Source organism: Ovis canadensis, chromosome 2, assembly GCF_042477335.2.
Source record: "Ovis canadensis isolate MfBH-ARS-UI-01 breed Bighorn chromosome 2, ARS-UI_OviCan_v2, whole genome shotgun sequence".
Classification (NCBI taxonomy): domain Eukaryota; kingdom Metazoa; phylum Chordata; class Mammalia; order Artiodactyla; family Bovidae; genus Ovis; species Ovis canadensis.
The window spans coordinates 159,930,557-159,943,600 of record NC_091246.1 but is presented as its reverse complement, the minus strand read 5'-3'; the positions used below and the strand labels follow the sequence as shown (position 1 = coordinate 159,943,600).

At 35.1% G+C, this 13,044-nt stretch overlaps 1 protein-coding gene across 2 annotated transcripts in view; it reads left to right on the top strand.

Annotated features, from left to right (window-relative positions):
- KCNJ3 (potassium inwardly rectifying channel subfamily J member 3) overlaps nucleotides 1-8,499 on the top strand; it is a 225,165-nt gene extending 216,666 nt beyond the window's left edge. For both annotated transcript variants that reach the window (XM_069574408.1, XM_069574405.1), the window contains exons 3-5: nucleotides 6,298-6,395; nucleotides 6,650-6,750; nucleotides 8,170-8,499. In XM_069574408.1, coding sequence (XP_069430509.1) covers nucleotides 6,298-6,395; nucleotides 6,650-6,709 — 158 coding nt within the window. In that variant the 3' untranslated portion in view covers nucleotides 6,710-6,750; nucleotides 8,170-8,499. The remainder of the gene's footprint in view (nucleotides 1-6,297; nucleotides 6,396-6,649; nucleotides 6,751-8,169) is intronic.
- Nucleotides 8,500-13,044: the final 4,545 nt, after the last annotated feature.

Sequence of the window (13,044 nt, the reverse complement as noted above, 5' to 3'; positions counted from 1 at the left end):
TTATTTTCTTGGGCTGTAAAATCACTGTAGATGGTGATTGCAGCCATGGAATTAGAAGAGGTTGCTCCTTGGAAGAAAAGCTATGACCAACCTAGATAGCGTATTAAAAAGCAGAGACATTACTCTACCAACAAACGTCCATCTAGTCAAAGCTAATATTTTTCCAGTAGTCATGTATGGATGTGATAGTTGGACTATAAAGAAAGCTGAGCACCAAAGAATTGATGCTTTTGAACAATGGTGTTGGAGAAGACTCTTGAGAGTCCACTGGACTGCAAGGAGATCCAACTAGTCCATCCTAAAGGAACTCAGTCCTGGATATTCATTGGAAGGACTGATGCTACAGCTGAAACTCCAATACTTTGGCCACCTGATGCAAAGAACTGACTCATTTGAAAAGACCCTGATGCTGGGAAAGATTGAAGGCAGGAGGAGAAGGGAACCACAGAGGATTAAATGGTTGGATGGCATCACCGTCTCAATGGACATGAGTTTGACTAAGTTCTGGGAGTTGGTGATGGACAGGAAAGCCTGGCAAACTGCAGTCCATGGGGCCACAAAGAGTTAGACATGACTGAGTGACTGAACTGAACTGAATGAGAGAGCTTCATTAATCTTATATTTGTCTTGTAAGTTTACCTTACATTGACTGTATTTCTTCTGCATAATTGCCTAGGTCAAAATTATACACAAATGCATACAGTAAAATACTAACATAACTTCATGAAAAATGCTCCTTTTCTGTGAGTACGTGTGTGTGTTTGTGTGTGTGTGCATGTGCACGTGTCATGACTAACAGTAATATGAGAAGAATGGAAATAACAAAGAGTATACGTCCTTGTCTTATTGGAGAACAGACTTACTGACCTCAGCATTTTCAGAAAAAATGTTTTGGGAAAGGAGTACGGATTTCCAGTGACAGGTCAGATTTGTTGAGTGAGGAAGACTAATTGACAGGCTCAAGGTCCTCGAGAATATTTTCTCAACAGTGGCCCTTACATTTTTAATGCTTTCATTATTTTTCAATCTTCCATTTCTTATCCATTGTGTCACTTGATTTCTTTGCCTCCCAGTGTACTCTCATTTATACCTCACTTTCATTACACTTATTCGCCATTTCTTCTGTCCCCATCTCCAGATTATTATTGCTGACTCCATCTTTGAAATGAAAAATGTTACCATAGGTTAGGATCTCAGCACTACAGAGCATTTATTGGCAAGAAGCCCAAGGGATAAATAGCAAATGAGTGGGTGTGTCCTTGTGGACCCTGAGGCAAACACAACACAGTTAGTATTAATATTGTTCCTACTGTGAAAAGAAAGACCAAGGGCTAAGCTGAGACCTGGAACAAGAGATTCGTATAAAGACGTCCATAGCAGTTCAGTTTACTTTCCAGCATCCCAACTCACAGACCACTGACGTGCTCTGTGCAAAAATTCGATATCAGGAGATTTTAGAAAATAGGTATTGAGATGTAAAGTCAGACATTCTTTACTAACCCAGGTTATTATCTCTATTATTCTCTTAAAAATGAATTACTGTTGTGAAAGGAGGAACAGAAACATTTATTTTCCATTCCTGAGGTGGCCATTATTTAAACAGTTTCATACGAATACATGCTATATTAGTTGTAATTTGACTCTGGCAATTTTGGTGTGTTTTTTTTTTAATTTTTAATTTAAATTTATTTACTTTAATTGGAAGCTAATTACTTTACAATATTGTATTGGTTTTATCATAAATCAACATGTATGTGTGTGTTTTTTTTAAAGTATTTTCCTTTATCCCTCCTATAATCATCTTTGAGCTTCCCTGGTGGCTCAGACAGTAAAGAATCTGCCCACAGTGCAAAAGATCCCGGTTCAATCCCTGGGTCAGGAAGATCCCCTGGAGAAGGGAATGGCTACTCACTCCAGTATTCTTGTTTGGAGAATTCCATGGACAGAGGAGCCTGGCAGGCTATAGTCTAGGGGGTTGCAAAGCACTGGACATGACTGAGTGACTAACACTATTATTACCAGTATAATCATCCTATGGCTGGACATATTAGCATAGTCCTTTGCATTGTTCTAACAGCCCAATGTAACCTGTATACCTTTTCCATTTAGGTCACAGAGATTAGTTGGCACTGTGCCTACTGAGTTATTAGTGATAGCTAGTTTGCAGAGGACTTTTTAAATAAACCATACTGCATTCAATTCATGATACTTGTGGCTCATTATGACTTTATAATAATGTTATAACTTTAAGAAAGTTATTTATGATTTTTGATTAAGAAATGAAAAAATCTTTGCATTGCCTTGCAATGTCAATACAAAAGAACGAGAAAAGTATAATGAGTCTTCCAAATGCATTTTTCACAACATAGTTGTAAACTATTTGATCTCTAAAACAATGCCTCTTTTCAAGAGAAAACATAATTGCCTTCTACTAGTAAAGTTAACAATAACCAATAATTTTAATTTTTGGCTGTTAAACCACAAAGTATAGTGAAATCTTTTAAGACAGGGGTCCCCAACCCCCTGTTCAGAACTGGGCTGCAGAGCAGGAGGGGAGTGGCCAGTGAATGAGTAAAGCTTCATCTTTACCTGTAGCTCCCCATCACTCCCCATTGCTCACATTACTGCCTGAACTGTCCCCTTCTTCCTCTGTGGAAAGCTTGTCTTCCATAAAATCAGTCCCTGGTGCCAAAAAGGTTGGGAACTGCTGCTTGTATTACTTGGGGATGAATTCATTGCTTTTGAAAAAGGATCATTTGATAGATCTTTACTTTTCTGCTCATCTATAAATTTTAATATCAAATATAGACATCACTAAAATTATTTAATTATAGCTCTCTGAGATCGTAGAGTCCTGTCCTGAATGTATCTGAATGAGAAGATTATAGGTCTCTCCTCTTCTGCATATGTACATAAACACTTGGTTCTGTTTATGTTTCCATTCCATTCCAATGAATAATATGGGAAGACAGTCACTTGTGTTTAGACAAGTAGACTGAAAATAAGGGTTCAAAAATATCGTGAAGAAAGAGAAGAATAAGGAAGATTGAAGGAAAAAGGAAGAAAAAAGAAAAATACTCTCCAAAATAAAAGCAACTTGGTATGTGGTTACAGTTTTTCATTCAGGTACATTTAAATATATATGATAATACACATAAAAATAAAATACTTATATTTTATTTAAAAGCTAAGATCAATCAGTTAAAAACACAAATTAATTTTAAAGCCTTGATGAGAGATAATTTCTTTGTAAATAATTGAGAACCAGTGGAATTTTTCTTTGCAAAGTGACACATATGGGTTTGTACTATGTATTCATTTGACAATTAAGATTGATGATTTGGTAAAAAAAATTATTTGGACTATTGCCACAAGAGAATCTATGAAGAAGGAATTTTTATAAATTTACTTATTGTTTCTGATTTGAGAGATATACTTTGATCAGTTATGCTGGGAGGGAAAGTCTGGGCCTTTGATGATTTTTTCTGTACAAAACAAAGAAATATAGCCATACTGTTATCATAAACGCTGATAAGGAATTTGTAATTTGCTGTAAGAAGGGAGAAATTGGAGTTTGGGAAGGGAAGTAGGCAGGCAACAAGGCACATAAGGCTGGGCTGTCTGGGGAAGGGTGGCCAGACAAAAATGATCATCTATGAGGAGGCCAAAGAACTTTTAAGGATAACAGGACATGCAAGCATTTCTGACATATAAAAGTTTTTCACCATGTAAAATCTTCACTAAAATTTGCCATGCATTGCTAACTTTGGATGCAATAGTTTAGGAAAAAATTAGCAAAAGTGATTCTGTTGTCTGCCTAGGTTAGAGCTGTAAGGTAGAAAGTAAGTGCTCATGGAAAGAATTAGTATATCAGAGTCCAGAATTGGTAATGTATAACTGCCATGAAAATATTAACTGTCAAAATTTTGCTAACATTTTAAGGAAAACTTCTCACTGTTTCTGAATAACACTGGAAATTGAAATCAACTCAAAGATTCAAGCAGATGATGTGGGGTTTGTTTGTTACTTTGTGAACAAGCTCCCTACACCTTAACAATGCCACAGGTGTAACCAAGTGGGTTAAAGTTTTAGAAGCCTGACCCTACATTACTGACAGGCCAAATCCACGCTGTGCTCAATACAGAAGTGAGGTAAATGCTAATCCATGATTTTCATCTGGACATCTGAGAGCTATTTATGCCTTGTGTCTGGTGTAAAAACAGCTTTTTATTTTTTAGCCTAGAGTTTCTCCCTCCTTAGGCCCTCAAGCACAAGTTCATTGCCCATGCTGGGGAATTATTATCCAAGGCAGTACCATGCTATCTGAAACACAGAAAATTTTCCCGTAATTTTACTTTTAGGTTTTAAAAATATCCATCTTGCAAATAATTCCTGGTGGACTCTACAAATGTTTATCAAACAAGCCTAGAAACAAGCTGGATCAAAATCTTGTAACATTATATCCAGTTATAAAGGGATACAGTGGTATGGTTGGGAGAGAGGTCTCTAAAGCTACATTGCCTGGGTTTGAATCCTTGCCTTTCCATTTACTTTCTGTAGGATCTTAGGCAAACCACAAAATGTTCCCTCAATTCCCTCATCTATAAAATAGAGCTAATTGTAGCACCTATACATTAATGAGTTAACCTGGGTGTGTGAGTGATAACTTGCTTCAGTGGTGTCTGACTCTGTGCGACCTGGACTGTAGCCTGCAGGCTCCTCTCTGTCCATGGGATGTTTCAGGCAAGAATACTGGAGAGTGTTTCCATTTCCTTTTCCTGGGAAATCAGGGGATTTTCCTGATCCAGGGATCAAACCTGCGTCTCTTCTGTCTCCTGCATTGGCAGGTGGGTTCTTTATCTCTAGTGCCATCTAAGAATATGTGAATGTATTTTTTATCTTGTTTTGTTTTAAAAATTTTCTCAGTATAGAAAGCACTGAAGTGAAGGGAAGTGAAGTTGCTCAGTCGTGTCAGACTTTTTGCGATCCCATGGACTGTAGCCTACAAGGCTCCTCTGTCCATGGAATTCTCCAGGCAAGAATACTGGAGTGGGTTGCCATTTCCTTCTCCAGGGGATCTTCCTGACCCAGGGATCGAACCCAGGTCTCCTGCATTGCAGGCAGACACTTTACCATCTGAGCTACCAGGGAAGCCATAGAAAGCATTAGACAATATTAAATATTAGAAACATTATATATTAGATAATGTTGAATGACAAATATTAGATACTATTGATCCCTAGATAGCAATATAATTTAGTCACTAATTCTCCAGGCAAGAATACTTGAATAGGCAGCCATTCCCTTCTCCAGGGGGCTCTTCCTGACCCTGGGATTAAACCCAGGTCTCCTGTATTGCAGGAGGATTCTTCACCATCTGAGTCATCAGGGAAGTGCACTCATACACTCAATAAATATTTATTAAGTTCCTAATATGTGTTACATAGATTCTTAGGTGGCTCAGGTGGTAAAGAATCTGCCTGCTGATGCAGGAAATGTGGGTTCAATCCCTGGGTCAGGAAGATCTCCTGGAAGAGGAAATGGCAGCCCACTCCAGTATTTTTACCCGGAAAATTCTATGGGTAGAGAAGCCTGGCAGGTTACAGTCCATGGGGTCGCAAAGTCAGACATGCTGAGCATGTCCATCCAATATGTACTATGACTGTGCTAGTGTCTAGGAACACAGTGATGAGAATATTTAACCCCCAGGTGATAAAGAACCCTCCTGCTAATGCAAGAGATGTGCAAGATGAGGCTTTGATCCCTGAGTCAGGAAGGTCCCCTGGAGGAGGGCATGGCAACCCATTCCAGTAATCTTGCCTGGATTATCCCATGGACAAAGGATCCTGGTGGGCCACAGTCACTAGGGTTGCAAAGAGTCGGACACAACTGAAGCAACTTAGCACATCCACAAAAAACTATGCAGTTTATTAGATAGGCAAGCTAATTATAAAAACACTAATAATAATGAGTCTAATATATGAGAAGAGGTGGGAAAATAATCAAAGAAGATATTAGGCTGATTTGTAAGCACACATAGAACATCACAGAACAGGCAGCATTAATCTAAGATTTGAAAGAAGAGTTAGATTCTTTCTGATAAGTCAGCTTGGGTATTTCTGAGAAAAAATATCCAATGCAAAGATTTTGCTGCAAATGTGAATTGTGCTTTGGAAACTGCAAATAATTTTAAATTCCTGTAGCATAAAGTTTGGGGATGCTGGTGGTAGATGAGGGGTGGGTGGAATTATAAAGGCTCTGAGAGCCATGTAGTAAAGATTAAAATTTCTCTTTCAGTTGGTGAGAACTCACTGAAGAATTTTGAACAAGAACTTTACAGTGATGTGGTTTACATGATGGGTCTCCCTGCAAGATGTGATGACAGAAGGACTCAGGTACCAGGAACCAGCGAGGCAGCTGTTGGGTGTTCAGGCAAAGTATGGTGATGAGTTTGTTGATTAAGGGAAGCTAGTGGGAGAGAAGACAAGTAGTTTAAGAAATATGTAAGTGGGAGAAAAGTCACATCTTACATGATTGCCTACATGGTGTGAATGTAGAAACATGAGAAAAGAATGACTTCTGTGTTTATAGCTAAATGATGTTTAATAGATGGCGAAACTGACATGAAGTTCTAACTTCTCTTCTCTAGCCTGAAACACTCAGCAATGTGGAGGACCTTTATTCTACCAGGTCACTGAAAAACGCATAAGAATGACTTTTATGTGGATGATTGTCACCTGCCATTTCTATGTAAGAATGCATTAATACAATTCATCACATTAATCATCACATTGAAATATAGCTTAATAGCTGAACCTTGGAAAATTAAACCATAAGACATATTTAGGATTTAGATACGAAAGACAACACTGAGAGCCCTGCTTCAGGGAAAGCAGCAAACTTTACTGAGGGTGGAAAGTGGAAGCAGATAAACTGGAGACAATACCAATAGACACACACATATACAATGAACAGTTAGGGATAAAGTGATAGAGGAAGTTATGAGTAAATCAAAACTTATAAAAAAGTAAATGAGGGTCAGTAAGATCTCAGACTTTCATTCGGTGGATCTGTGCTGATTATTTAGGCAAGTGAATAGTAGACAGTGTATAATATTTAGACATGTTATATGGACTAACTACAACTGGTGTCAGTTTGTTAGCCGAAAGTATTGTATCTACATTAGGTCATCATTAAAGAGAAATATTAATACAAGGAGGTCCGGTTGACTTCTCACCTGAGAATCTCCAATACTTAATCATTTTTCTCCACTCTCTTGTAATATTTAGAGTTTAAATATTTTTCTTTTATGATTTTTTAACATATAGCTTAGCTTCTTCATAATATATGAAAAGTAGTTCATGAAATTATTAAAATGTTGGGATAAATTTAGCTACCCATATGCAACTAAATTCAGAAATATTTATTAAGCTCTGACTTGTAAGACTGCAAGATATTAATAATTATATATAAATGAGTGATAAAAATTGACTTTTATTTTAATATATTGATTGGCTTTATAAAAATATTATACTAGAAGTAAATCAAATTACATAAAATCTGAGGGTTCTGTCTTACTCATATATACATTGTATTCCTATCCTTAAATTGATTATTGTAATCCCTGAACTCGATATGGACTTCACAGGTGGCTCTTGGGGTAAAGAACCCTCCTGCCAACGCTAGAGTAGTGAGAAACGCTGGTTAGATCCCTGGGTCAGGAAGATCCCCTGGAGGAGAGCATGGCAACCCACTCCAGTACTCTTGCCTGGAGAATCCCATGGACAAGTCCAGGCTACAGTCCATAGGGTCGAAATCAGACATGACTGAAGTAACTTAACATATTCATATGCACTTGATATAAGGTGTTTTTAGGAACTTGATCCCAGGAAACATTTGCAGAGTAACAACTGTGTATTAGATAATGGGGCTCAGAGATAAGACATGATTTCTGTACTTAGGAACTCACAGTTTAGTGGGCAGACATAGATAATGCAGTGTTTAACTATAATTCAGCTTGTTAGGTGGTGTTATCTGCAAGGCCAACTTTATGATAAACACTGTAAATAATAGTTATTCCCTACTTGTTTTGAGTCAGGCACTATATATAACATTATCTCTAATTACAACAAAAACCCTGTAAGGCCGTTTTTCTTTTGGCTTTTATAGATAATGAAAAGGAAGATTAAAGAGGTGATAGCTTGTTAATGTCATAGTTGCAAAAAGGATGGTTTGAATCAAGATTACATTCCAAGGCCAGCTGACCGTGTTTGCAGCTTCATGAGTTACATGTCACTCTCTATTCCATAAAACTATTTTTCACAGCATAATGATGTAAATGCAACTTGCATGTGTAAAATTTATTTTCTTGGATTATCTAAGTAATTTGTATGTGATTGAACTGCTATATCTGTCCAAAATACAGAATGAGAAACTCTAGCTTCTTGTCAATAAATTGTCTACTATATTTGCAAAATTAAAGACGTTGTCTTAATGATATTTTTTGAAGCCAGTGTGTTTTGTTTCGTGTCTTTCTGTCTTCACTGGGATTTGCTGAGCTACAATAAATCTGTCCCTTTCAAAATCTCTTGGCTTTCAGAAAATCCCTGCTGTCTAACGTGGAGCAAAGCAGGACATAAGCCTTACAGGTACATGTAGACAGCTCTAGGAGGGATGAATTGGGACATGGCCAATGTAAGCTGGCAGCTGAATCATTTGGCACTAAAATTAAATTCATCAGAATTGTGCTCCCAAAAATATAGGTTAAAAATATATAACACATTGCTATTTGAAACAATAACACACAGATGATTTTTTTGTTATATGAACTTATCTGAAGCAATGTAAGCATTTGTTGTTTGAAGAAAGCAACCCTTCCATAAACTACATTGACTTTATACTATTTTGGCTTGAATTTCTTTTTAGGTATTTAAACAGTGCAAATTCCCACTTTCCATCTCTCTGCTTTACTCTGGTATTCAAACTTGAAAAAAGTTTTCACCACTTGAATACTCCTAGTCTCTATCTCAATAATGGTTAGCACTGTGTATGTCAAAGTGAGTTTCCTGGCTAGTGGACATTCCTCAAAGTCAACTAATATTAGATAAATGGAAACATTCACACATTTTTGATGGGACAAGTCCTTGGACAAATTATACCGAATGGCAGTTTTGCAATATATTTCAAAAATTAGGACATACTTATCTCCTAAGCAATTTTCCTATGGGAATACATCTCACAAAAAAATACAGAAGAAAGCATGAATAAATATGGAACAGGTATTCATCAAAGAAATATTGATATTTTTAATAGTTGGGAAAATAAATATTTATTAAAAGCTGAATGCTTTTGTTAATATAAATGATACTATTAACAAAACTAACAATGCCATATACAAATTACCACTTTAAGCATAACATAACATCAGTGTTAAAAAATATTGTAAAGAATCCATATGGCAAATTATCTCTTCAGATCAATAAAATTTATATAGTTTTCAATTTATACTTGAAATATGCATATATTTCTTCAATAAATGGATGTGACAAGTATATTTTTAAGTGCATAAGATATATTTCATTCATATAGTCAAGGTGCAGAATATATTCATCACCACAAGAATCCCTCATGCTGAGCTTTTAGAGCTACACCACCTCCTTATTTGTCTACTCCATCTCTGGCTCTTGGTGACTACTGATCTATTGTCCAGTTGTATAATTTTGCTATCATGAAAATGTAATATAAATACAAATATGGAATATGTAACCTTTAGGGATTTTTTTTTCATCCAGAATTGTTTGAAAATGCATTCAAGTCATTGCATGAATTAAAAGTGTTTTTTAAAATTGTAAAACAATTTTCCCTATGTGAATGTAAACACAGCTACAGTAGTTGCAAGTTTACTTTTTAAAGACACTGTTAAACTATGTTCCAGATTGTTTGTATTCTTTAATGTCACTACCAGTAAAGTATGAGTTATCTGGAATTTCCCAGTGGCATTTGTTTTTGTCACTATTCATCTTTGCCAGCATTTGTTGTTTATTTTAATTTTAGTCATCCTGATAGGTGTGTGGTGATAGCTCAGAGTTTCATTTCTTGATGGCTAGTGGTGTCAAACTTTTTTTGATGTTCTTTGTTTCATCTTGTATTCCCTTCAGTGAAACATCATCTATTCATTTTTTTCATAATTTTGTTCTATTTTCTTTATGAGATTTAGATTTACAACTCTAGCATCTAAATCAAAATAATAATATTCATCAGACATAACCAAATCTTAGTTTTTAGAACAGTTTAGGTAATTTTCTCAGTTAGTTAAAAATAGTGTGGAGTCATATGGGCTAGAAAATAAAATTATAATGCACCCAGACCTAAGAAGTTCAGATTAGCCAAAAATACTTAGATGGACTAAAATTTACATTGTGAGAGATAAAATATATAATTATTGACACTACTATTCTATGGGATATTTCCACTGAATTCAATCTTTTTTATGATATATTATTAATAGCTTATAACTATTAGATGATATTTATTCTACTTAACTGTATTTCACACCTAGATTGATGAGAATTTTATCTCAAAGTACTGGTAGAATATTGCATAATTTTTACATTAATTTTATTTTTAGGGTGTTTCATTATCAATTTCTAAATATGAAAGCTGATTCTTCCAAAACATGTTATTACTTGCTAAAATGCAGAATAAAAATGTGATATTATTTACATGTTAAAAGTCTTATATTTGAATGAGATATAATGTAGACTCTAATTTTTTTTTATATACTAACCTATCACTGCTGATCATTTTGATTTTTTGTCACAGAATTATAACTAAGATCAGTATGTAAACAGTTATATTTTCTTGAGTTCATTTTTAAAGTAGACTTATAAAAGATCATAGCAAATAATAATGAGCTTCATATACTATTATTTTTTAGTTCTACATTTATAAATAAATTCTCTATGCATTTAGCTACAGTCCCTCCTATATTGTGCATTAACCTCCATCCCCAACCTACTTACCGACATCACAGTTGGAGAGGAAGACAAAGACTTTTTATTTGAAAACTATAATGTGACATTGGGAATTTAAATTAAACAAAACTTTATAATAATGACAAAAAGATGAAATATTCAGAGACTTCTACCCATTAAAATCTACAAAACATTGTAAAGATAATACTTTGGCCACCTGATGGGAAGAGTCAATTCTTTGAAAAAGATCCTGATGTTGGGAAAGATTGAGGGCAAGAGGAAAAAGGGACAACAGAGGATGAGATGGTTGGATGGAATCACTGAGGCAATGGACATGAGTTTGAGCAAACTCTGGGAGATAATAAAGAAGCCTGGTGTGCTACAGTTCATGGGGTCACAAAGAGTCAGACATGACTTAGTGACTGAACAACAAGTAAATGCAAATATGTACCATGATCGGGGATTGGAAAAAAATATTATGTTTAGATATTGAATTTCTTCCAAAATGATCTATAGTATCAGTGTAATATCAACCTATTTCCTGAAATTGTTTTTGTAGAAACTGACCACTCAATTATAAAATTCATATAGAAAAGCATAAGAGCAACCAAACAAATTTAAAAACTAACAAATAGATTAGATAGCTCAGACTATCAGATATCAAGAAAAAAAAAAGCTAAGAGAATTCAAGACAGTATTGTTTTGAAAAGACATTTATACCAATGAAACATAACAAAGTCCAGAAATATACCCACATATATAAATGTATTGATTTTTTACAATGGGGTCAAATTAATTCAGAGGGAAAGATTATTATCTTTTGAACAAAGAGTGCTGTAACAAATGGACTTTCATACACAAAAGTAAGTAAATTTTTACTTTCACTTCACATTGTATACAAATTAACTTGAATGAATAGATATAAAGATAAAACAAACTGACAATTTAATCAAAACATAAATAGTTTTTGTATCTTAAGCAAATATTTCTTAGAACAAAAGAACATGAACTGTAAAGAAAAAAAATTAATACATTAAGCTATCAAAATTTAAAATGTATGCTCTTCAGAAAACACCGTAAAAATTAAAATATAAGCAGTGGAATGGCAGAAAACAGGTGCAAAAAAACTATCTGATGAAGGACTTGTATCCAAACTATATGAAGAGCTCTCACAACTCAATAATAAAAATAAAACACCCCCCGAAATTATAGGGCTCAAGATGTGAACAAAAAAGCACATATGAATAGCAAATAAACTATGAAAAGATGCTCGGCATCATTAGTTACGAAGGAAATGCAAATTAACCTCATGATGAGATATTTCTACATATCTGCTATAATGCTTAAATTTATAAAGACTGGTGATTTGGCAACTCCAAATCCCAGTGGATATGTAGAGCAACTGGACCCTCCTACATTATTTTGGAAAAACAGTATGGTACAGCACTTTGAAACACTGTTTGGCACTTTCTTATAAAGTTAAGTATATAATGAATATATGAACAAACAATTTCATTTCTAGGTATCCAAGAGTAATGAAAACATATATCTACATAAAGACCTGTACACAAATAGTTATGGTGGTTTTATTCATAATTGCCAAAATTGGCAACAACCTAAATGACTATCAATATGCAAATAGATTTTAAAAGGTGGTTTTCTATACAATGGAATATGTGTGTGTGTATGTGTATATATTCATTTGGTCGCTAAGTCATTTCAGACTCTATTCAGTTCCATGGACTGTAGCTGTTAGGCTCCTCTGTCCTGGATTTCTCGAGGCAAGAATACTGGGGTGAGTTGTCATTTCCTCTTCTAGGAGATTTTCTCTACGCAGGGATCCAACACATGTCTTCTGTGTCTCCTGCACTGGCACGTGGGTTCTCACCACTGAGCCACCTGGTGGCCCATACAATGGAATACTTCTCAGTAATCAAAAGGAATGAACTGCTTATATATATAACAGTATGGATGAATCACTACAACATTATACTAAGTGAAATAAATCATATATAAGGTTATAGATTTTAAGTTGGCATTTATAAGGCCTTGTGGAAAAGACTGAACTATA